The sequence below is a fragment of the Microplitis demolitor genome, chromosome 3 (assembly GCF_026212275.2).
Source record: "Microplitis demolitor isolate Queensland-Clemson2020A chromosome 3, iyMicDemo2.1a, whole genome shotgun sequence".
Classification (NCBI taxonomy): Eukaryota; Metazoa; Arthropoda; class Insecta; order Hymenoptera; family Braconidae; genus Microplitis; species Microplitis demolitor.
Window position 1 is genome coordinate 6722716 of NC_068547.1, and position 25941 is coordinate 6748656.

The following is a 25941-nucleotide window of genomic DNA, read 5'->3' on the forward strand; positions in this document are numbered from 1 at the left end:
ATTTCATAATAAAATTGCAGCTTCTTACCTAATTTTCTTTTTAGCACATGAATTATTTTATTGAATAATTAATTAAATATATTGATAATTATGATAGATAATGAATTAACTAAATTATTGACTCATTTAAAAGAGGAAAAAAATTAAAGAAAAAATGAGTAAAACAAAGCAAATAAACTTAAAAAGTTTCATTTATCAGCTCGGCGGTAAGTAATTGCGGTATCAACATGAAATAAAACAGCTTGAATGATACAAAAGATCCATCGACAAATTAATCAACATTTCTCAACGCCCCTAATACGAATAAAACAATTGTACAGAGTATACATTCTCATTTAATTAATAAAATGTTTTGCACATAAATTAAATAAAATAAAAAATTTAATCTTAATTATTTAATTATAAAATTTAATTTTTCTAAGAAATAATTCATAAAACGATCGGTTAATTCATTATTCCATCAATGCGGTATTTTTTTAGGCCACACATATAGGTATATTATCTATTAGAAGTTTTTAATGCAACCAACTTTTTGTTAATATACACTTGATTTAATTATAATTACACACTACCGGGAAATAATTATAACTATCATTGATTGCTTTAAATGGATAATATTTCATTGACATATATTAACGTTTACCAACTTTTTATATTTTAAAATATTATTGTTATATAAATTTAAACGATTCTTTGTACAAATAAAAAAACGGAAATATAAATAATAAAATTAGTCGATAAATGCTATAAGATTTTATTAAAAATGTAATATTGTCTATTATTATTAAAACTGACTTTAAGCGAATCTAAGAAAATAATTTGAGGATATGTAGGTTTTACTTCTTTTTATTTTGAAAATCAATAATAAAAATCAAATTAAAAAAATAGAATGTTCTGAGCTTAAAATCTAATTTTTAATACACGATAAATATTTTTGTCAAGAATATCATTGTGTTTTATAATTTACAGTTGAAATTCATTATTTTTGATAATTTATTTTTTCAGCTCTAGAACTCGATAGAAGCTTTCGATTGCCGCCAAAAACGTTTGAATTGAATAATCCGTTGGAGAAACATCGTTGACGAAAAAATAAATATAAAATTAATATCCGCGTTTTTAAAATTATTTTGATTTTTTGAATTGTTGTAGAGCAAAAGAACATTTATATCTGAGAAGTTATTTCTTCTGAAATCAAAGAGCTCAAAAAAATCGATACATTCAAGAATATTTTTAAGCCCGAAGAGCTTGAAAGTGTATTCACAATAATGTTTTCGGGCTCCTCAAGTTCAAAAATAGCGAGAAGTTGTTGGGATGGTCGCAGGTTCAACCGTTTTTTAGATTTTTTCTTAAAAGAATATCAATAATTTACATCATTTCGTCAATCGGCGGAAAATAGATTGATTTGTTTTTTCATCAAAGCTTAAACTTCTCACTGCATGTGAAAAATTTAAGAAAGCTAAATAAATTTTTGTTACAATTGCTATCACTTTTATACGATCCATTTTGCCCCAGAATAATGAACGTATACACATATGAGAAATTGAGTGCTTTTTAAACAAATACTAATAAGATTGAAGTATTCTTGGGTCTGTCAAAATTTTTTCAAGTGAAAACTCACCGAAGGAATCACATTGTAAACATTTTGGATATTTTTCCAGTCATCAGGTTGTTCTAGCTTATTTTGTAGTCAGACATTTTAAATTTGGAGATATTACCAATCGATATTGATCATCTGGGACAATGATACACCCTTCAATTTTTGTGCAAAACAAATATTAGGAAAAATTATTTATTTGTTTTGGGTTTTTATACAATAACTATTAATTAAGAAATAGACTGTAGCTGTTTTAATTATTTTTTATCGGTTTATTGAATATAATTATTCAAGAAAAGACAATTAACATTTTAAAAATATATATCGTCTTCTTTAATCATATGGCTTTTTTTCTTATTTGTATCTACGACTTGGATCGTATTTGTATTGGCATACATACTCTTTTATCCCCGGGTAATATTCAAATGGAGCGCAGTTGTCCGAATGGCACTCACTATCATCGGTGCACTAAAATGACAAATAATAATAATAATAATAACACGTGGCCTTATTTGAGGCTTCTAGATTTGTAGACTATATTTCGAGGATCAAATCTATTTATTTTGTACTTACTAACTCATAATCTTTTTTCTTTGCATCCGCGGCATGTAACATCGCAATGATAAACAGAACGGCAATAAGTCCAAACAGTATCTTCGCCATTATATTTATTGAATGCTATCTAGATAATTCAAGTTCCATATTTGTAAGCAGTTATTATTTTAAGTATTTATTTTTTTGTAAATTAAAGTCACGTAAGATCTTAGAGCTTTTAAATTTGATCTTAGAGTTTGTAGATGATTAAGCTTTCTGTAGGTATTAGTTTTAGAGGCAACTTGTTGATTATTAATATTTTTAAAAATTTAGTTATTTTACACGAAGAAAAAAATGAATAACTATAAGACATGCAAGAAAGTCTAGCCAGTATCTCATTTTTTTAACATTAAATAAAAATAATACTTAATATACATGTCATCAAGTATTATATTTTATAATTCAAATCTATAAAAATTAATTTACAAATATTATATACAAGCAGAGAAGTTTTTAGTAAAAAATACCCAAAATGTTTGAGAATGTGAGGGCATGTAGTAAATATCAAAATTTTTGTAAAATATACTACTCGATAGCATGTAAATAAAGTGCAATTTCTACTAACAACAATGTAAAAATTTACCAAACTTTATGGGTAATTTTTACTCAAAAATTATCTGCGTATACATATATATTTATTTTATTTAAAATTTATACTTACTCAATTGTGAATTATCGTAGAGAAATATTGAAGCTGTCGTCAGAATCACGATCAACTAAATGGATATAGAACCAAAATTTTGATCGATATTTAAACCAAATCGATAACCTTGTTACAAATCGTTTAAGCCAATAGAATAAGTTATAGATTTGAAAGATGAACGCAGTAGAGGGGGCAGGGCGAAGAAAAAAATTATATATCACTTATAATAGTGCTAATATATATATATATATATAGATATAATACACTAGCAGAAAATATTGACGGTCCATTTTACCTCTTAATAATTAATATATGCAACCCATCTCTGAACACATACCAAAAAATTCTCATTTCGAATAGTTACTATGATAGACATAGATTTTTTTTATGTTCATCTAACACATAAAAGAGACTGGGGTACTCTTAAATTTTAGTTAAAAAAAAAAGTTATTGGTCGAAAGCTCTTTTAGGGTTAAGGATTTTGTTAGGGATGTAAGAGCAAAACAAAAAGAAACTAAGCAAGAAATAATTACTGGCATAGCTAAGCGTCGTGCCCCGGTTTCCTCTGTGCTAAGCTTGGAATATTGTTCAAATAAATAAATTTTGTAAAACTTTTTTTAAAGAGGATATAATGAAATTTTAACATGAATGTAAAAATTTGAACGCAAAAGATGTGACAAGGTCAGGATATTTTTTTCTGAATTTTTTTTTTATCAATTTTTAAATTGTGTGTAATTAGAGTTTAATTATGACGAACAAAAGAATTCCTATAATTCTCATGCTCTTTGTGTTCATATTGATATAGTTATCAACGATAATAAACTTATTAGTCGTGTTTTGTCTTTTGCGTGGCAGGGAAAAAACGAATTATTTGCTTTTATCTTTATTACCCTAAAAAAAATTTAATACCTATCAGAGGCTATTAGTTTATTGTTGTGGTTTTCCCCGGATAAATTATGATATAATCTACCATAATGTGTTTGAGTTTGAATAACTCATAAGGAAACAATGGGATTCCAAAATATTTCCGAGCTCAAGGAGCTCGAAAATAGCGAGAAGTTTTGGGGCTGGTCCGCAGGGCCAACTGATGCCCAGATTTTTTTTCCTGGGGCACGACGGCCCACTCCTGAGTTTTTTTAGAGTGGTCTATTTTACCCCACATATCAATATTGGACTAAAATATGATAAAAACATTATAGAGCTCATAACTTGACGAAAAATAAAAAAAAAAATTTTTATAATTAATAAAGTAAAGGATAAAATTAATAAAATAAAGAAAGGATTTTTTGCTTCAAAATATTTTTACTTGCACCAAGAAATTTAATGCATCATGAATTAAATTCAAAAATTTTCCTGGGGCAAGAAAAGATTGTTTTGGTCAAGAAATAATTTCTTGCGCCAAGTAATTTTATTTAGTTTTAAATAAATTTTCGTTTTCAATTCACAATGCAAAAAATTTCTTGAGGTAAGTAAAAAGCTTCTTTAGGCAAGTAAAAATTTTTTGCGTCAATGAATTTTTATTTTCTATGTATGCTATTTTGGCTTTGAAAAGCTCCCAAAAACCAAAAGGGAGTATAAAAATGTCATTTTGAAATTAGTAACGCTATATAAATAATATAGCTATATATTTAGTGACAGAAGAATTAAAATATTAATTTGTTTAGAGAAAATAAATACGATCGTCTTTTTTTCCGCGTAATTTAAATGTTATTCGAATGATATAGATAAATCGATTCATCTCAATGCTTGGCTATTGCCAAAAGAGTTTAAACTATGGAATGGCGTAAATTCAAGTCAAGACCTTTCTAACGATACCAAATTAAATAACATTAATCAATTATATCATATAGATATACAGGAACAAAATTTTTCTTATTCTCTTAATAATATAGATTATATACAAAAAAAAATAATTGAAGTATAATTTTTGAATTGTGTTTTATTAATCTGATTAACTACTCATATTTTGTCCTTATCTTGATCAAATTATCATGGGCTGTCCATCACTTTCAATCTTAAAAATTTTACAACTCGTAAGTTAAAATATAAATTATAATTAACAAACTTATCTTTAAAAATTTAAATTCAAAACAAATTATTGTCTAACATCGACATTAATGTCAATATTCAAGCAATAATTTCTTTGACAGTTGCTTACTGCAAAAATATATTTATTCTGGTGGTTATAAAAATAATAAATTTGATTAATTTTCAGATAGTTGTATGCTGTATTTTGGGTCTTGACGTACTAACAAAAAATTATTTAAAACCCAATAACAGCAGTAATATTTTAAATGAATTAGTTGAACCTCAAAACAATACATTGACAATTCCTTATTTAAATATTAAAATAAATGCAGAGTCAATACCAACACAATATATTGCGACTGGTACAGTTTTCGCATATTTAATTATTATATTTGTATCACTTATCAGTGGTACATTTGCAGCACCTATTAGTAGATTCACCGTAAGTATTAAATCAATTATTTATGCAATAATTATATAAGATAGAAGCCCCTATAGCCGCTCACTTTTCATTGGAGTGAGATTAAATCACTCAATATAAATTAATAAATAAAATGAAAAACCATATTTTTTTTTATGGTTATTTTTTGAAGTTTCGAGTATTAGAATAAAATTTAAGTTTGAAGAATAATATTGATAATTAATTATTATTAATTTTTTAAATAAGGTCCTTGAGTGTACCCATAGTCGCTCACTAAAAGTTGTCATGTACCATTACTCGATCAACACATGGCCCTATAGTCGCTCAAAGACGATATCAATTAAACTATGATAAGTTTATTGATTTGGACAAATAATTTATAAATTATACTACTTTATTCTTTCATAATATAAAATTTCATGAATTTTAAAAATGTATTTAATAAGATATAGTTTTAACAATTCTTAAAAAATTTACCGGAACCTAAATTAAATCTAACGAATGAACGTTAAAGTAAAAAATGCGCGGCTATGCGCGATTTTGAAAACAGTCATTTAATTTAAATTTATAATCTTTTATAAAATAATTTGATACATGATATTTTAATATATTTAGACTCACAAATAATTATTTATCAATAATAATATTTTTAGTTGTAATTTTTTTTTATAAAAATTATAAAAAAGCGCCTTAAACAGTTACGGTGAGCGACTAATGGTTCTGAGTGCGTATAGGGGCTTTTACCTTAATTAAATTAAAATTCTTATCTATTTATAGAATGTTACCTTTTGTCTTATTGGAAGTTTTTTTTTTGTCTTATCTGGATCACTACTCATAAATGATTTTCGGGCTATCACTTTTGAAAATATTAAGACAAGTTTTGAAAAATCATTACAAGATGCACGTAGTTTTAATATTGCTAAAGGATCACTATGCATTTTAGAATCATGTTTACTTCTTCTTGATGCTCTATCAAATTTTCTTCTTTTTTTATAATTTCAGTTATTATTTATAACTTTTTATTTGTACGTTAAATAATAAGTACTCATTATTTAATCCTTTAATTTAAAAAATTATTTCATTTCATAATTAAATTTTTATTTTATAAATTCAAGGAATTACAAAAATATTTAAGTAAAGAAATTTAAGTTTACATAACTAAATATTTTAATTATTTATTAAATAAACATGTCATTAAGTATTTTTATACTTTAGCTGTTGTAATTAAACAACTAATTATCATAGAAAATTAAAAAAAATGTATACATTAACTATTAAAATAAAAAATTAACTGCACGTATTTGCTTACACGGCAAAACAAAAATAATGATTACTTGTAATCATAAGAATATAAAGAAATAACGTAATTGTGGTGAAAAAAATATCAGAAAAGTCTTAGTCAACTTTATTCTTCAGCTCGGTAAGTAATAACTATGTCGATGAGGAATAAAATAGATTGACCAACACAGAAACATCCTCTGACCACTTGATCAATATTTCGGACATATCCAAGCACCATGAATGAAACAGTAGTGAAAAGAATACATCCTACTACACTGAAATAAATGTCCTGTAAGCAATAAAAATATTTATTATACAATTACGTAATTACAACATTATAAATTAATATTTTTAAATAATAATAAGAATATATACAATACGTCGATGTATTGGTTTTTCCATTAATGCAGCAATTATTAGACCACTTATATTAATTAGATATCCAATAGCTGCACCCGAACACATCCAACCGATATATCTATTCTCGTCATAGCCTGAACGCCATTGGAATATTATTCCCATAATAACAAATGCCTAAATTAAGTAAACTTTATTAATAAATCTGTACAATTTATACTAAGAATATATATATATATATATATATATATATATATATATATATATATATATATATATATATATATATATATATATATATATATATATATATATATATATATATATATATATATATATATATATATATATATATATATATATATATATATATATATATATATAATAATATTAAATAATAAAAAAATTTACCAGTTCGACGAATTTTAAGTAACTGCGTCTTTTGTAAATCGGGAGTTTATTAGCCTTAAAAAATAAGGAATGATAAATTAATATATATATACGCTGAAAAAAATATTTCTTGACGAAAGAAATTTTCACTCACTTTAAGAAAATTTTCAATTGTCCAAAGAAATTTTTTGCAAGGTAAGAGACCCAGTACCTGATCACTCCATGTATTTGTATAGATATACTTAGTAAAATTTGGTAAATATAAATATACAAATACATGAAGGGAACAGGTACTAGTTCCCTGATCAGGTACTGGGTCTCTTTTACTTTATTATAAAATGAAAATAAAAATTTTTTGGGACGAAAAACATTTTTTACGTCAATAAATTTTTTCTAGTTCTACGAAAATTTTTGTCTTCAATTCATAATGCAAAATATTTCTTGCACTATTTAAATAATCATTAAATATAATAGAAAAAAAAACACTTAGACTTAAGCAGTCTGAGAAAGAATAAAGGGAACGAAAGAGTAAACAGCAATCAGTGACCAGAAGAATACCAACCGCATTAAAATTTAATACTTTAGGGGTTTGAGACTACGAAACAAATGACGATCAATCATAATTTAAAATTACAATTCAAATATTTCCCGCGTTAATATTAAAAAATGGCTGACTGTCAAAACTACGCATGCGTTGGTTTCATTGAAGAAAATTAAAGCGCATGCGCAGGAACGGTAATTGTAGAAAAATGGTGGGGAAGTCACATTTTTCTCCGGACTCAATTTGATGTGAATGTGAGAAATATAAACATAAAATTATAACCTCTAAGTGCCGGTTAGAAAGCTTGTAAATAATTAAACAAAATAAATAAATAAAATGTCTGATGAAGAAGTAATAAGACGACGTCTACTTGTAGATGGTGATGGTATTGGTGACGATAGACGTATAAATATGTTATTAAAATCATTTATTAAATGGGCAAATAATCCAGAAGTTGATAATACTCTACATGAACGTATTTTGGCTACACTTGCACAGTGTGAATTTGCACAGAAAAAATCTCGTCTTGTTTCAACTATGAGTCAGGATGAGTTAAAAAATTATGAAAAATTGTCAAAAGATATTGAAGTTGAAATAGAACAAGCTAAACGGGATATTGAAACTACAAAAGCTGAATTACAAGAAGCAAAACAGATACGTAAGAATAGAATTGAGTATGATGTCCTTGCCAAAGTTATCAATGAACAGCCTGACAGAAAGGAGACTAATTTAAAGTTGGAGACTTTAAAACAAGAACTTGGATTTTTAAAGGTAAATTATTTATTAATTAATCAAATAGTTTTTTTTTATTCATGTAAGACAAGTGGTGAGTGTGAATGTAGCAGACAAATTTAAAACTATTAAATAGAGTAAAGAATTGATAAAATAAAAAAAAAAAATGAAGCACTGTCTGTCGCTGGCCTTAAGTTCCAAAAAGCGATAAACTTAAAACTCAAAATTTTCTTTAAACTAGAAGTCGCCTGCTATGAACATTTTTGAAACGTTTTCTGTTCACGGAAGGTCGAAAATACAAAATTACTTTAGTAGGGATGTTTTAAATAAGTGTAAAAATAACAGATATCTGATAATTTTTTAGCATTTAAAAAAAAAATTCATATAGAACTATAAAATTTAATAATCGTTTATATTTGAACGCAGGAAAAATCAGAACAGCTGGAACATAAATTAGAAATGCGAAGAAAACAATTCCATGTATTAATATCATCAATACATTCATTGCAAGAGATGTTAGATGAATCCGATGAAGAGATAATGGATGTCAGTCTCGAAAACTATGAAGATACGGACGTGCCTATGCAAGTATCATAATGAATATGACTGAATTTAATTTTGAATTTTATACATTTATAATAAATATTATTAGTGTAAATAAGTAGACTGTCAGTAAAAATATTTACTTAATTTTTTTTTATTCAATAATAATATTAAGTTCTTTACAAAATAAATGATAATTAAAAAATGAACTTTAACTAATTAATTAAAAATATTGTCATTAAAAGGATTTTTAAAATTAAAATTTGAGCTTTAATTTACTTGTTTTTGGCACATGGCGAATTGTAAGGGAAATTCTTGTTTTACGATCAAGTTTTTCACCATTGTCATAATTATTTGAACATAAATTTATGTTACTTATTAAATTTTTATCGATTATATCGTAATTACGTTCACTTATTGAATGTAAGTAATCGTGATATAATTTATCTTTGAGTACTAACAGACTTTTTCGTTCAAGTAAAAATGAAAATTCTGGTTTCAATTGTCTTTGTTCCTAAAAATATAAATAAAAATAAAAATTGTTTAATGGTTAATATTTGTACTAACAATAAGTATGGCGTAAATTATTGTTGTATACTTCGTCAGTATCTAAACGTTTTGTAAATTCAAGAAGTGTGTGAGATCCACAAGTTATTGTTGTAACGATAGGATGAAAAAGTGGTCCATCAGTATGTCCCTGTATTGTAAAAAAAAAAAATAAAAATATATATATGTATGCATAAAATAAAAATATTCTAAATAAGTAATTGGTATTATTAAATTACCATTATTCCTTGTCCAGGTAAATATTCATTGATCAAAACATGATTTGGTAATTTGTCACTGTTAAAAATATTTAATGATGATATTCTGTCCATATATTTTTTTAACCACTATTTAGATTGAAAGAAAAACAAACAAATTAATAATTAATAATGAATATCAATTGTTGATTGGTTATTTAGACAAGTCAGATTGTATTCCAATCCGTAAAATTTTTATTGATAAAAGTTATGATTAATATAGGGTAGAAGTACCATTTGTGGCCACTGCTCCATTTTTGGACATTTAATACTTTATTTTAATCAATAAAAAAGTATAATATAAAATTTCCACTGCAATAGTATGATAAAAGTATCTTTGTACACAGTTGAAAAATAAATTATGGCATTGCGTCTTTGACAAGTTAATTTATTTAAATTTTTCAAGTGTTCAAAACTGAGCCTAATGTGGCCAAAAACGGTACCTTTACCATTTTAAGGTACATGGAAAGAACAAGATAGTTTCTAGCTACTATTAGTGTGATATTTAAATCAATACCTACAAGTTTTAAATTAAAATTTAATTGTTCCAAAATGTTAAAAACTTTGTGATATAAAAAACCCATAAAAAATAGTTTTTAAGAGGGTAAATCTTTAAAAAGGCCGACGACTACATAGTTTTCTACGTAAATAAAAAATTATAGAATCAAAAAAAAAAAAATCTACTTACTTTTGGTATTTCTTCAGCAATCATACCTTTTTGATGAGGAATTCCACCCCAATTTTGTAATCTCCTATTACTCAATTGTGTCCATTTAGGTAACGGAGATGAATTAACATATTTTATTAATTCCTCTTCTTCATTATCATTTATAAAATTTCGAATATAATATGCTGACAGTGGTACCTATTTAAACCAGTCAATGAATTTTTTAAATTACTAATTATCCTGCACATGAAAAATTAAATAACTTAAAAGCCTAACCTATAAAACCTTTTGATATTTTATTAATATTTACCCTAGTAATTATAAAAAAAAATTAAGTACTTACGTCTTTAATTAAATTTGTAGGTTTTAATGCATTTGAAATATTAGTTTCCATATTTATTTATTTATATATTATGTTATATTATTGTATTGTTATTGTCTTCAAAGAGTGACACGAGGTTAGTCATTTGTTTTGATAAAAAAAAGTTTGACAGCTAATTTTTATGACAAAATAATAATTAATAATTTAAATTTTTATTAATTTGCTTATAAGTCTATAAATTACTAATTAAATAATTGGTATAAAAATATATAAGGACGTTGAACTTAAATATGTTAATTAAAAAAAACGATCGATAAATGTTTGTATTATACATATATATATTTACATCTGTGTATAGATATGTGTTTGTTTTGGTTTCATTATTGATTTTTATATTTCAGTAAATAGAAATTTTTCCCAGGTACAAGACGTTTTAATTTACACTCTAATATATTTATGAAACTAAGGTTAATTAGTTGTTTGATAAATTGTAATAACAATAAGTGTTTAACTGAGTTTAAAAAAAATGAATAATATGGATTCAAATAACGCGGTAAAAATAACCGGGGAGTCTACAAAAAATCGAAAAGTTATGATTGATCGTAGTACTTCCAATGGTTTTATAAAATTAAATAAATCGAATATAGAAATATCTGATCAAGTTAAATCAGAGAGCAAAAATAGTAAACATGAAAATTTAAAGAGTAAATTTATTCCACTGACTACAAATGATCGTGATATGCCAGATTTTTTGGAAGGAAATTATGAAGAGTCTGATATTATGAGTAATAAAAAATTTATTATTTGTTCTAGGTAAGATTAATTTTATGTTTATTAAAATTAAAATTATGTTAGAATAAGTATGGAGAAAAAAGATGCCAGTTATGAGTAATAGTTATGTATATTTTAAAGATATAAAAGGTAAATTTGGATAGTACCGAGGTCTAAAATTCACGACTATCATAATAAGGATTAAGGATATATTTTAATTCTATTTTTTGCAATGTTAATATTAAATTTAATTCAAATATTAAATAAGGGGGTTTAAAATAATTGAATACTACAATTTTTTTTTATTTACAAAGTAAAAAAAATTAAGTTTAAAATACTATTTGGTAAAACAAACAGTAACCGTTATGGAATTTAAATAATTATTGATTTTATTACAATTCAGAATAATAAATAACAAGAACAAATATATATATAAGCTGCACTGAGAAAAAAATTTCTTATGAAAAAAAAATCTGAAAAACGGTTGACCTTGAAAGCCAACTTCAAATCTTCCCGCTGTTTTCAGGCTTGAAGAACTCGAAAATGTTATTATTGGTAAACTTTTGAGCTCTTTGAGCAACAATAGTATATTACACACCTAGGAAAGTAAAATAAGAAATGTCTCAGATCACATGTAATTGTTGGCCAAGGCAAAGCCGAGCATTCACTCCGTATTAAATTCACGTTTACTCCACAAATCTTTATAGTGCAGATCGTATAAATTTAGTAGTTGTATATTATCATTGAATTTCTTGAAAATGAATTATTGTTTTTTTTATTATACTGTGTTACATAAATAAAATATTATTGAGCAAGATCCTGCATACAAGGTATGCATCTTTGTTTTAATAGTAGCGTAGTTAAAAAAATTAAATTATTTGAATAATATAAGAGATAATTGGGGATATATACCCAATCAAGAAAATCTATGTAGAATTGTATGGGAATCTATAGGAATCCATGTAACAAAGTATAAATTCACATAAAAATCCATAGGAGCCTACGTATGAAAGTATGGATTTATATAGAAAAACATGGAGGAAAGAATGGGTGTCTGCATTCCTATATAAAAAATATACAAAATAATTTAAACTAGTTTCTCGTTTGGATTCAAGATAGTGTATATTTCTATGGGAAACCACAAAAGAGTCAATATAGGAGTTTATGTTGGATTTCTATAGGAAATCATACATGAATCCATCAAAAAACGCCATGTGAGAATTCACACGTTTATCTAAGCTGGATTCCCAAATAGATTTTTTTGATAGGGTAATAATATAATTTTTAATTTATATTTAACAAAATTATTTATATATAAAAAATTTATAAATCCATAAAGTATATGTAAACTTTTTTTTTACGAATAAATATACTCATATACATTTTATGTTTCACGTAAATATCAACGTACATTTATTTTATTTATCTTATTTTATATGCAAAACGGATATATAATTATTTAACGTACTTTTTTATGCGCGAATATTTATACACCTATGCACAATATTGTTACATTCATCTTTCATATATAAAAAAAGTTATTTCTTACGTAAATTTTTTAGTACTTTTTTTGTTCTATTATTTTTTAAAATAACATTATCATTATAACTCTCATATTATTTATTTAATTCAAATATTTATGTATAATGAACATAAATTAATAATTATTTAGTAAAAAAATTTATACGATAATTTAGTTGAATGAAATTGAGTCTTTGAAATAATTATATGTTTAATTATTTACTACTATTTCATTGTGCTAATTTTCTTTTTAAATTTTTAAAATTCAATGAATTTTATATTTTCGCAGAATATATCCGGTATCATAGTTTCATTTTAATATTAATATAATTTTTATTAATTTTTTTAAGTAAAATAATATAACATTAAAATACTAATGATATATTATTTTATATCACAAAAAGAATATATATTAGGCTGATTCAAAAAAATGGACTATTTTTTTTTCATGTCTCTCTGAATATAATTCACTGGGGATATCGAAAAAAAAAAAAAAATAGTCCATTTTTTTGAATCAGCCTAATATATATATTTAACTAGTAGAAAAATTCGTTGTAACACAAGAAAATATAATGAAAATCAAAAGAAAGTACTGAAGGGTTTAATCTGATTTATTTTTTGCTACTTAATAACCTATTGATTTTAATACTTTTTTTTTTTTAAATAAAAATGGATGAAGGTAAGGGCCTGAAACTTACGAGATTCTAATAATGTTTTGATAGTATCTATTATTAAAATATGATTAGCATATTCGCCAAAAACCAATGCACTATATGTTTATACTTGACTGCTCTAAATTAATTAATTTAATTATTACTGTATAAAATTATTATAACTAATTATAAATTTGTGAATTATTAAAGAAGTACACAAACTGAAAATACCGATGACATACATCCATCAAATATATTACGCACAAGTGAATTTAATCATCCAGCAATCATAATAAACACATCAGTTACTCGTCGATTGAATACTCCAAATACGGAGAATAATTATACAAATCATGAATTATTGTTGACGAAATCTCAATTGTATAATGTACATCATAAATATCATAAATTAAAAAAATGTTTTCATAAATTGTACTCGGAATACCAGAAAGTACGTGACATCGCAGGTGTATTTACCGAATCAATTGAGAAATCTGTACACGGTGAACCCGTTGATTTACGTGTGACACTTCAAACTTGTCGACAAATCTATCCAGATGCTTTTGATTACAATTTTTCTCATGAACATGTAATTATTTACTATTAATATTTTTTATTAGAAAGTAACATTTTATTTATTAAAAACTGTCAATTTGTAGCCACCATTTATTTTTAATGCTTGCTGTTTAAAATTTTTCAATTTACCCACATCAAAAATATAACTTGATTTTGACTTGATTAACTTAATTTTGACTAATTACTTTTTTCTTCAATATGACTTTTTTCTCTGAAAAAATTAAGTCAAATTAAAGCTACGTTGACTAGAATTTAACTAAAATGACTTAAGAGAATGAAACAAGTGATTTTCAAATGAACCGTTTTCATAGATAAAGATCGAAAGTTTTAAAGATCCAAATAATTAAATAAAATATGTCATTCGATGCGTAAAGTTATTATTTATCGAATGAAAGGCTTCCGGTTCGGAAGTTTCAGTTTATACCTGAGAACGGCTTATTTGAAATTTCCATTTGCTAATTTAAGTGCAACAAGGACTGCTTCGATTGTTCACATGTGTGTGAGAAAGAGAATAGATGGCAAACCCTCTTAAATTCAGTCAACTAAGTCAAATTCAAAACAACGTGACTTTAATTTGACTTAATACAGTTTCAAATTTCTAATATAAATAACAAAAATTACTTCAAGTCAAAATTAGCTATGATAGTAAAAAAATATTTTCTTTTGCTGAAAATCTCGAGCGCAAGTCTCGGCTGATTAATTTACTCCATCCTGTTTAACAAGCCGTAACTGATCATTTTTAAACAAAAACAATTTTATCAGTCTTAAAAATTGTGTCTCATTTTGCCTTGGATTTCTCCTATATGTATGTATTCTGTATATGTATATATAACTTTCATATTATTTTTGTCTAGATACAATCTGAGCAAGATGATGATTATTTTAATTCAAGCAATAAAAAATCAATGCTGAGTACTGTACCATTATTATCAAAGTATTTAAATTATAATAAAATTAAATTACATCTTATCAACGCAAATATTAAGCTAAAATTATTAGTTTTACAAGCATTACGTTGGGTAATTAATAAATAATAATTAGGGACAAGATTTTTGCCTTGATTTCAAAATTAATGGTACAAATATTTGATATTACGGTGAAAATATTGGTCTTATCAGAAATGTTTTCAAACAAAAGTTGTAGAAAATTTTATTTTTAAAAAAAAATTTCTCTTCAGATTTTTTTATACGACCAATATTTTTACCGTAATTCCAAAATTATGATTCATAATGAAAGATTCAAATTTTTGATAATTATGAAAATCTTAATTTCGAAATTACGGTCTTTTTATTAGTCCTAAGACAAAATTATAAGAGATATTTTTTTTATAAAATTTAATTTCCTACAACTTTTGTTGAAAAAATTTTTTTATACGACCAATATCTTTGCCGTAAGATTAAAAATTTGACACCATTAATTATTAATTATTATTTTCAAATTAAAGCAAAAATTCTGACCTTATTAATAATTATAAATTCTCTCATTATTAATTAATGATTAAAATTTGATTTTTCTTATTAGAAAATAACATTGAGTCAGCCAGTAGAACGCAATGAAACAATAAATGAGTATATAAAAAATGATTTATTGGATTTACATAAAAATCAAGATGGATCTAATGATAACAGTGGAAGATCATCAATTTTGCCGTATTTATTGATACCTTTAGATGTGGTAGAGCCACATCCTTTACAACAATCAGCAGCACGATTATTAAATACATTTGCTTCTTTTAAATCCGGCAGGAATTATTTAGCTGATGGCCCAATTATTCTAAATGTGGTAAAAATTTAATTTAATGTCACTGTAAATTTTAAAACATTCAAATAAAATTAGAAAATTATGATAATAATAATAAAAATAAAACTTGATAGATAGTACAGTGTTTAGATAGCAAAAATTCCGAATCAATAGACGCTTTTACCTGTGACATGATAATCGCAACACTACAAAAACTTTCTTTACGAAGAAATCAGAGATTATACATGATCGCAGCTGGTCTTGTAGAATGGTTGATTCATCATTTGAAAGCCGAGTGTCATACAATGGGCACGTACAGATTAGAATATGCAACAGCACTTTTAATGAATTTATCACTACAGAAAGAGGCACAAGTGCGTGCTGCTGCAATGCCAACGATCCTCATATCAACATTAATCATTCTACTGTCATTAGAACACTTGCCTGTAATACTAATAATATACAAATACGTATTTTATTTTTTTACAATAAATTTTTATAAAGAATGTATTTCTTTTTTTCATTTTTACAGGCTTTACCGTATGTTAATGGATCCCTGAATAATTTTATTGCTAATAGTACTATTAATAAAGAAGCTAAAATCATTGGATTGGGATCGATTTTAGAGTATCATCGACGATATAGAACTGGTGAATTAAGGTTATTGTTAATTAATTAATTAATTGAATAATCTATTCATTAACTCCATAGCTGATTTAATTGAATCGGTACAATTCCATAATAATGCTGATAAATATGGTCGACTTTGAGTTTTTGTTTTAATAGTTTCTAATATTATGACATACATACATTGATAGAGTTGTGAATTTTTTATAGCGGAATTATACCGTATACTTTTCAACTTTACTAAAACTTATAACTATTTTGAGACTCAACTAAGTTTTTATTGAATCAATATAAAAACCATAATAAATAATATTTTTTTTTTAAACTTCCTGCTTTGAAAATTGATGATTTTCGAAAATTTCGGGAAGGTATTGTTTTCACCCCGATTTTCGAAAATCGAGTTTTCATTAGATGTCGACGTTTTGAGGTCCTAAGAAGCTATTCTGACTATTTTCAGAAGGATGTCCGAACGACTGAATGTGTGTGTGTGTGTGTGTGTGTGTGTGTGTGTGTGTGTGTGTGTGTGTGTGTGTGTGTGTGTGTGTGTGTGTGTATGTATGTATGTGTGTGGATGGTCGATAACTTTCTAACTAATGGATATTGCTTAAAAAAAAATCTAAAAATTATTTTAAGTGCTAACTTCAGTTTCATATGTAATTTGACTGCTTAAAGGATAGTTCTGGATATTGGTGGTGGCCTTCAATTTTCAGCCGATATACCAGCACCCATATGCGCAATATTTTCAAAATCTAGTCATCCAGTAGATTTTTCACTTTCTGATTTTTTTTTTTTTTTCGTTGCGCGAAGAACGTTCCGATCTTTAGGTGCACACTCGCGCACATATACAAGTGCACACATGGGTGCGTGCACACAGACATGTTTATATATTATTGTCAAAAGTTTCAGTGTTCATCTTTACCATGTAGCTTTTATTATGAGAACGGTAACTTTAACTACTTTTGTTGGTAAATGCAACCATCAAGATCATAAATTTTAGATCGCTCGATGTTAAGAATTATCATCTTATATTGTATTGGCTATAATATTTAAATTATTATATTTATCATCTTGACTTTTACAAGTGTAATTACCATCTAAGATAGTAGAATCTACCAAAGAAGTATTGTTAGAGCTAATAAAAAATTCTCTCCGTATACGATACGCACACACACACACACACATGCGCCGACGAATCGACAGGTGAACGTTCATTTAAAAATGTTCAAGAACAATTCTTTGCATTTTAAAGCGTCAATATCAATTGAAAGCTAGAGTTCCGAAAATTAGACTAAAATTAATAGTTTTTTTTGAAAATTTCCAACTATTGTAGTGTGTTAAAAAATAAAACAGAATAAAATCCCGGTATTATTACATTTCTTAGGACAATTTGCCTGCCCAATTTCAAACTACAGTAACTGACAAAAATAATATTTTTTTTTATATGTATTGAATCATGTCCAGAAGACTTCACTGGAACTAAAAATACTAAAAATCCAATTTTGAAAAATTTGTCCCTTACTGTGTTTTGAACTTGGGCCGAATTAAGGAATCAATTCATTAATATTTAAGTTTAAAATTTTTTAGAAAACATCTTGATCACATTTTATTGAGACACAGGCGCCCGAATAATGAAATAATTGAAGAAGTTATCAATGACGATGATGATCGTGAAGAATATGATAATCTAGATGATGAATTAGATGAAATGGATCCAGTCAAAGTTAATCCCGGTGATTTATTCGGTGAAACGCTATTAGCTACTTGTTACTCATTACCTCCGGACATGTTTCCGAGTGATAAATCTCAGGATGTCAAAATAACGGATGAATCAATTAATGATATAAATTTACAGAATGATGAATCCTACTGCAAATCAAGGTAATTGTCATTACTTACAATATCTATCTATCATTTTTCATTTTAGTTATTTTTAAATTTATTTTATTGTAAAGATTAACGCCGATAAATTATAAATTGATGATTAACCCAGTAAAATTAGTTGAAATAAAAGAAAATAGTAAAAGTAATGAAGAATTAATTGATGCTAAGAAATTAAAAGTTAATTGTTCAGTTTCTACACTAAATGTTTATGATAATAATTTAGTAAGTAAAGAAACAATTCTAACAGACCTTAATTTGTCTTCATTAAGTGAAACAATTGATAATTGTGATGAATTTACGACCAGTAAATCATGTAATTTAATATCTACGTCATCATTAAATGTTTTTGATGATGAGAAAGTTTATTTACCGTTTGATACATCAAATATGAATTCATCTATAACTAATTTTAAAGAAACTATAAATAATGAAAGTACCTTATCTAGTTGTAAAAAGTGCGTTTATTTTATTTATTTATATATTTATAACTTTTTTTATTATAGTTAAGTACATTGTTTAAGTACAATAAAATTAAAATTATTATTACAGAGAAAATACGGATGAAACTTCAACTGCAATTCAAGACCCAGAAATCGGTAAGTAAGACAAAATAAAATTATCATTTTCTAAAGTTATATTATAGTGGTTTAAGTTTTATACATATATATGATTATTTATATAAGAAACTTATAAAATAAATATGAATTATAAATGAAGTGTGACGTCTATATTGGGTTAAAAGTTTATGACTTTCTTTATAAAATGTCTAAATCTATAATAATGACCTGAAAAAAAAAGATAGAAAAAAATGGATCGAACGAAAGTAAAGAAAAATAAGAGATAAATTTAAGTAAACTGCAGTGCGTGAATTTTTTATTCATTATTATTATTATTATTTGTTTCAGTTGACGATGAATTGAGTACTATCGCATCATTGTAAGTTTAATGAAAGTACTTGAATTAAAAATAATTATTATTATTTTTGTGAAATAAAATTATATTATTTAATTTGACCGATTGTTATTTTTTTTTTGTGTAGTATTAAATCTAATCAAGGTAAAAGCCCCTATATCCGCTCACTTTTCATTGGAGTGAGATCAAATCACTCAATATAAATTAATAAATAAAATGAAAAACCATATTTTTTTTTTATATTTATTTTTTGAAGTTTCGAGTATTAGAATAAAATTTAAGTTTGAAGAATAATATTGATAATTAATTATTATTAATTTTTTAAATAAGGTCCTTGAGTGTACCCATAGTCGCTCACTAAAAGTTGTCATGTACCATTACTCGATCAACACATGGCCCTATAGTCGCTCAAAGACAATATCAATTAAACTATGATAAGTTTATTGATTTGGACAAATAATTTATAAATTATACTACTTTATTCTTTCATAATATAAAATTTCATGAATTTTAAAAATGTATTTAATAAGATATAGTTATAACAATTATTAAAAAATTTGACGTAACCTAAATTGAATCTAACGAATGAACGTTAAAGTAAAAAATGCCCGGCTATGCGCAATTTTGAAAACAGTCGTTTAATTTAAATTTATAATCTATTATATAATAATTTGATACATGATATTTTAATATATTTAGACTCCCAAATAATTATTTATCAATAATAATATTTTTAGTTGTAATTTTTTTTTATAAAAATTATGAAAAATCGCATTAAACAGTTAAAGTGAGCGACTAATGGTCCTGAGCGGGTATAGAGGCTTTTACCTTAATAAAAAGATTTTTTTTTTTAATTGATAACTTTCCAGTGTTAGTGAACCATTTAATGAAATAACAGATGAGAAAGAAGAAGAAGAAGATGAAGCATTTATATCAAAACCAAAAATATTTCGAACACCACCACAAAGTGCATCATCGCTTTCAATTAAATCAGATTCTAATAATATAAAAAAATAAATAATATAATACAGTAATTAAATTATAAATAGATTTATTAATAAGTAACAGAGTACAAAATAAAAAAACACTAAGACAGCACACAAAATAAATATAAATATAATTAAGTATAAATTTAATCAATAAATAAATAAATTAAACAATAATATGTTTTTTTTTTTTTTATTTAAATCCGAAATAAGATCCTGTAGCAGCAGATGCACCTGCAGGAGCATGATGATGCCCAGCACTACCTGAAAATCCCGAGGAAGAAACGTGACCGGCATGACTTGGATAATTTCCAGCAGCAAAGTGTCCCGTCGAACCCCCGGAATAAGGTCCCGCACTTCTCACCTTGTAACCACCAGCACCGGCAAACATTCCCGAGGAGTATCCTCCTCCTCCGGTTTCTGGATGCATTAAATGACTTGGCCCAGCTCCACCACCGTCTTTAATTATTATAAATTTGCTTCCTGATTTTGGACCAAAAGCACCCGAGTAAAATGACGACGGGCCTTTGACAAATGTGGGATTAACACTTGAAGCAGCACCAAGTAAAAATGAAGGTATATTACGATGAACTGATGAAGATGGTCCAGCACTATGCATAAAATTTCCTGGAGCACTTCCATGACCACTGAGAAAGCTTAATTGCGATCCAGAATAACGTGGTCCTTCGTTATAACTGTGTCCTGATCCTGGATAATTTAAACCAGATCCACCAGGTCCTCCTAGAGCAGCATGACCACCAGGTCCACCTATACTACTGAGACCTGGACCACCTAAGCCATGACTTCCATGACTTCCATGACTTGACAAAGCACCTGGACCACCTAGACCTGGTCCTCCATGCGCTCCCATTCCTAAACTACCAGGGCCACCATGTCTACCACCAGAGTAACTACCAATATGTCCAGAGTAAGAATTTAAATGATTTGTTGATGGATAATTTGGATGTGGATTAGACATGAATTTCAATGCTGATGCAACTCCATAAGGACTACCGTGACTATGAGGATGATGTTTTAAATTATAAGCTGTTTTAGGTCCATAATTATTAGCCGACGACGATGATGATGAACCGTAGGAACCATAGTCGATTGAATTATGATCAGAACCAATTGAATGACTAGCGTAATTTGTCAATGATGGAGATCCATGACTACCACTCGTGTAACTGTTGTCCGATGATCCTGAGTATGAATTAATCTCTGTCGATGTGTAGATGTCATTTGTGTATGTACCCGTAATGCTATTTATATTATCGTTATTGGAGGATGAGTGGCTTCCGTACCCACTGGACTGAGTATTATCGTCACTTGCACCACTGCTATGTGCGCCAGATGATGTAGAGTATCTGTGGGATGCTACTCCTCCATAATTACCGCTACTCGTTAATTGATCCGTTAAGTCTGTGTGGGTGTCTTTCGATATTAACGAAGATGATGATGATCCTGGCGAGGATGCTGCTGATGATGATAGACCAACAAAACCACCCGATGTACTGTAGCTTCCGGAATTATAATCACGGCCTCTACTTCCTACTGTATAGCCCGCTGGTATTTCAAAAAGAAAAAAAAGAGAAGAAATAAACATCACAAAATGATATGTTTATAAATAGTTTAAGTGCTAATCCTGATTGACTGTAAATATTACTTTTGATTTATTTTATAACGGTTACTATGCACTACTTGGTATTAGAAATAAAATTCCGCGACCTTGATGGTTTAGAAGAGATTCTACTGAGCATGAAATAAAATGCACAGCCTTTCCAATTTGCAAGTGATATCTACTAACTCGTGAGTAAAAGAATTTATCCTGGGAGAAAGTCGTTAAAAAAATCAGATGTAATTTCCACTTTTTTTTTTTTCCTTTATTGTTGTTGTTTTATTTTATTATTATTATTATTATTATTATTATTTTTTTTTTAATTTATATTATTTGATTTTCTAATCTGTCGGCATGGAGCTAAACTACGTGGACCCGGTGATGCATGCCATCGAGCATGTGTGTCATACATAACGTTACATATTGCAAGGAAAGTAGAACACTCATTTTTATATCTAGTCGCTAGGAATCTTTTATCCTCAATATTCAAGTTCACCGTTTCTAAGGTCATTATCAATTCCCAATAATTAAATACTTTTCCCATTTATTGCACACTTCGAACGCGGAGCGGAGAAATACTGTTCTATTTTTTAAATTTATAAAAATTTTTTTTTTATAATAAATAAATTTAAAACTTACCGCCAACAGTGAGACCAGTAGAAGTCATTAAAATTGATGAAATAATAAATAATATCTAAAAAAATAAAAATTAATTAAAAAAAAAAGTTTTTTATTTTTTTAAACAAATTTAAATACTCACTTGCAACATTGTCACTATTTTAAATTTTTACATAAATAAAAAAAATTTGAGTTTTTGAATGAATAAATTAATTAAAAATTTTTAATTTTTTTTTTTAAATAATTAAATTAATAAATTTGTTATCCCGAAGTATAAATGACGGGATTCGTACATGGACTGGCTATCGATACAGTTTCCCAGGTTATTTTATACTAAGTAATCCCTTCTTATTTCGCGAGAAGGTAAAAGCAATCTTCTTGTAATCAAGTACGCTAGAACATTGGCTACAATTTAACCATATACATGTTTAGTTCAACGTTATAGTTTGATATATTGAATGGGAAAAAATACTTTTTTATATTTTATTTTAAACGTTAACCGGATTTTATAGTTTATATTTACAAGCTATCTTTATTCCTTATGCAATAATAATTAAATTCATTATAATAATAATTATAATGAATCGTATTGGGTCAAACGATGATTCTACATAACTTTTCAGAAATTATTTAATTGATTTTTTTAAAATTAATATCACCTTTTTACTTTTTTGATTAAAAAAAAAAAAAAAAACAAAAATTATTTATGAACTTTTTTTATATTTTGTATGAAAATATTAGAATATTATTATGAATTATCAGAGAAAGGAATATTTAAAACTTTCATTTAATATTTTTAAATTATTGAAATAATTAATTTTCTCTTTGTACGATTAATTAATTTTTAAATATTAAAATTCATTAAATTTTTTTAAAATACACTAATCAACTTACTTGTTTTGGTAGATAATTAAATGAATTAAAAATTGATATTAAAAAATTTTTCCGAACGAAAATTGTAAGTAAATTTATTTTTAAAAACGATTAAAAAATATTTTTTTGAATATTTAATTAAGTGACTTTTATTTAAGCGTGAGAGTGAAATATAGATGATTGTTTGTATTCAAATGACTAAATTCTTGTTAAATAAATGTTTGTGAATACAAATGTTCGATTCCACATGTATTTCGAACGAAAGTTGTGAATTTTTTTGTCAAGATAAATTTATCCGATAAGATTGTTGTTAGCGATGCTAAGAACGCTTTGTGACTACAGATAACTTCTTTAACTGAACCTGCTACTGTTTAATAATTCTATTGACGTAGTTTCGATTTACCGGGTCAAATCTGTTAAAAGTCATTTTTTTCTACCATTTCTTTGTATAAAGCTTTTCTTTTCTTTTTGTTCTTCATTCATTCATCTCATTTATTTTACGTAAAAGTAAATCTATATGTTCTAGAGTGACCCAAAAAAACCGACTATTTTTTTTTTCGAGTCTCTTATGAAAATTTGTTGGCTTACGATGTTTTAAGAAGCCTCTCCAAAAATCAGCTCGATAAAAAATTTTCAAGAGGTCACTCACGAATTTATAAAATATCAAAAATGATCGAAATTTGAATTTATTATTTCAAATTTTTTCTTTCTCGTGGCAGCAATCGTGTGTATTTGTGAAATCATGACTACGCTGAAAATTTAAGCCCAAAATTTAAATATTTAAACCTCGCTCAAGAATTTTAAATGTTTCCGAGTGCTGTCTTTTGAACGTTTCCGAACGACCCTTAAATATTAATAATAAAGCTTCTCGATTTTTTCACCATCAATTTGCATCACAATGAATAAAAATACAACCCGAGAAATATAAATAATAAGTTATTTACATACTTTTTTATTTTTTAATTCAATTTTTAGATTTTTTCGCTTATTCAAAACTTACCAAATTGAATTGTTTAAGACTGTCCTGTATATTTTTGGTTATGCAAAAGTTATATTTTAGTGAAATGACAATAATTGAGTTATAAAAAAATACAAAAACTAATTCAAAGTATTAGTTACATATTATCAGTTAATATTCAAAATTCTTGAGCGCCGTTTAAATATTTAAATTTTGGGCTGAAATTTTCAGCACAGACATGATTTTATAAATATAAACTATTGCTGCCACGACAAAGAAAAAATTTAGAAGTAAAAAATCCGAATCTCAATCATTTTTGATATTTTTAAAATTCGTGAACCTCTTGAAAATTTTTTATCGAGCAGCTTTTTGGAGAGGCTTCTTAAAACACCGTAAACCAACAAATTTTCATGCGAGATCGAAAAAAAAAAAATCGTCGGTTTTTTTGGGCCATCTTAATATACTCATATGTATTCGGGTGGATCAAAAAAATACTTTTCTTACTTTCACCTTTTAAGAAAATTAGTATATGGTAAAAAAAAAATCTTAATAAGATTAATTTAATAAATTTAAATTTACTACAGTATAAAACAAAATTTTTAATTTAAAAAAGAAAGTTTTTGAGCTCAAAGTTAGTGAGAATTTTTGTTTCCCATACCCTAATTTTTTGAAGAATAAAAGAGAAATTCGAAAATTTAAATTATTTTGACCACCATTAAATATGTTTAAATATACTTTTTTTTTTCTTTAATTTCTTTCATAATATTTTCGAAAATTTTTCCGCGGTAAAATCAACCTGAGAGTAAGTATGAAAAAGAGGGAGAGCAAGTTACTGTGGTCATCACGAAGGCTTTAATAACTTAAATTACCTTCTAAATAAAAAGTGGGAGTGAAAATATATAAATAGATAGTATTTTGATAAATATACATGAGTATATACATATATAAATTCATGTTTACAAGAGAAGATAACAATTGGAGCGCGTTAATATTCATCCAATGGAAAGAAATTGTTCTGTTTTTATTTTTATGACTGCAAAAAAAAATATACATGTATATAATATTTTAGTACTTTAATTATTTTAATGTTAATTTTTTTTAAAAGCTAATTAATAACTATAACATAATAAGGAAATTGGATATGGATTAAATTATTTAAATATTTAAATAAAATTAAGAGAAATAATTATTTTCAGTTGAAATTTAATTGTAGTTAAAAAATGAAACAAAATAAAAATGATGTACAGATACAATGATAATGATGCACATAATTAACGATTAAAAATTAAAA

General features: G+C 26.1%; 4 protein-coding genes and 1 long non-coding RNA gene across 8 annotated transcripts; 2 read left to right on the forward strand and 3 right to left on the reverse strand.

Annotated features, from left to right (window-relative positions):
* Window positions 1-1843: 1843 nt before the first annotated feature.
* Window positions 1844-2958, reverse strand: LOC128667424 (uncharacterized). Its single transcript, XR_008403385.1, has 3 exons — window positions 2850-2958; window positions 2168-2276; window positions 1844-2062 (listed from the first exon to the last, which is right to left on the reverse strand). It is a non-coding gene; the product is annotated as an uncharacterized LOC128667424 (long non-coding RNA).
* A 710-nt stretch (window positions 2959-3668) lies between these two features.
* LOC106693356 (THO complex subunit 7 homolog) lies at window positions 3669-9333 on the forward strand. Of its 4 annotated transcripts, XR_008403386.1 has the most exons (4): window positions 3669-4864; window positions 5047-5301; window positions 6058-6852; window positions 7894-8182. XR_008403386.1 is itself a non-coding variant. In XM_053737242.1 (3 exons), exons 1-3 carry the CDS (start codon window positions 6846-6848, stop codon window positions 9176-9178), a joined length of 573 nt encoding a protein of 190 aa, XP_053593217.1. In that variant the 5' UTR covers window positions 6455-6845; the 3' UTR covers window positions 9179-9333. The 4 variants fall into 4 exon arrangements, 3 of the variants coding, with proteins under 3 accessions (XP_053593217.1, XP_014296045.1, XP_053593218.1); XM_053737242.1 differs by lacking the exons at window positions 3669-4864; window positions 5047-5301; window positions 7894-8182 and adding exons at window positions 8226-8620; window positions 9008-9333 and having other exon boundaries at window positions 6455-6852; XM_053737243.1 differs by lacking the exons at window positions 3669-4864; window positions 5047-5301; window positions 6058-6852 and adding exons at window positions 8226-8620; window positions 9008-9333 and having other exon boundaries at window positions 7894-8143.
* A 30-nt stretch (window positions 9334-9363) lies between these two features.
* LOC103568589 (alpha-ketoglutarate-dependent dioxygenase alkB homolog 6) lies at window positions 9364-11354 on the reverse strand. The gene is made up of 6 exons (XM_008545520.3): window positions 11263-11354; window positions 10938-11088; window positions 10616-10792; window positions 9910-10017; window positions 9723-9821; window positions 9364-9638 (listed from the first exon to the last, which is right to left on the reverse strand). Exons 2-6 carry the CDS (start codon window positions 10986-10988, stop codon window positions 9381-9383), a joined length of 693 nt encoding a protein of 230 aa, XP_008543742.1. The 5' UTR covers window positions 10989-11088; window positions 11263-11354; the 3' UTR covers window positions 9364-9380.
* An 88-nt stretch (window positions 11355-11442) lies between these two features.
* LOC103568599 (lisH domain-containing protein ARMC9) lies at window positions 11443-20614 on the forward strand. Its single transcript, XM_014440465.2, has 10 exons — window positions 11443-11729; window positions 14072-14450; window positions 15292-15456; window positions 15959-16219; window positions 16312-16623; window positions 16710-16837; window positions 18389-18682; window positions 19235-19281; window positions 19591-19621; window positions 20467-20614. Exons 1-10 carry the CDS (start codon window positions 11443-11445, stop codon window positions 20612-20614), a joined length of 2052 nt encoding a protein of 683 aa, XP_014295951.1.
* Window positions 20615-20776: 162 nt separating this feature from the next.
* On the reverse strand, window positions 20777-23100 carry LOC103568600 (keratin, type I cytoskeletal 9). The gene is made up of 3 exons (XM_008545531.2): window positions 22962-23100; window positions 22841-22895; window positions 20777-22149 (listed from the first exon to the last, which is right to left on the reverse strand). Exons 1-3 carry the CDS (start codon window positions 22968-22970, stop codon window positions 20777-20779), a joined length of 1437 nt encoding a protein of 478 aa, XP_008543753.2. The 5' UTR covers window positions 22971-23100.
* Between the last annotated feature and the right edge of the window lie 2841 nt (window positions 23101-25941).

Excerpts from the sequence above, each read along its gene's own strand:
- LOC106693356 (XM_014440559.2), top strand. The coding sequence starts at position 8,186 with ATGTCTGATGAAGAAGTAATAAGACGACGTCTACTTGTAGATGGTGAT. Across the intron at positions 8,621-9,007 it reads AAGAACTTGGATTTTTAAAG|GAAAAATCAGAACAGCTGGA; the intron begins GTAAATTATTTA and ends ATTTGAACGCAG.
- LOC103568589 (XM_008545520.3), bottom strand. The coding sequence starts at position 10,988 with ATGGAAACTAATATTTCAAATGCATTAAAACCTACAAATTTAATTAAA. Across the intron at positions 10,793-10,937 it reads CTACAAATTTAATTAAAGAC|GTACCACTGTCAGCATATTA; the intron begins GTAAGTACTTAA and ends TGGTTTAAATAG. Across the intron at positions 10,018-10,615 it reads TTGCTGAAGAAATACCAAAA|TGGTTAAAAAAATATATGGA; the intron begins GTAAGTAGATTT and ends CAATCTAAATAG.
- LOC103568599 (XM_014440465.2), top strand. The coding sequence starts at position 11,443 with ATGAATAATATGGATTCAAATAACGCGGTAAAAATAACCGGGGAGTCT. Across the intron at positions 14,451-15,291 it reads ACAATTTTTCTCATGAACAT|ATACAATCTGAGCAAGATGA; the intron begins GTAATTATTTAC and ends ATTTTTGTCTAG. Across the intron at positions 15,457-15,958 it reads TTTTACAAGCATTACGTTGG|AAAATAACATTGAGTCAGCC; the intron begins GTAATTAATAAA and ends TTTTCTTATTAG.
- LOC103568600 (XM_008545531.2), bottom strand. Across the intron at positions 22,150-22,840 it reads TACTGGTCTCACTGTTGGCG|CGGGCTATACAGTAGGAAGT; the intron begins GTAAGTTTTAAA and ends TTGAAATACCAG.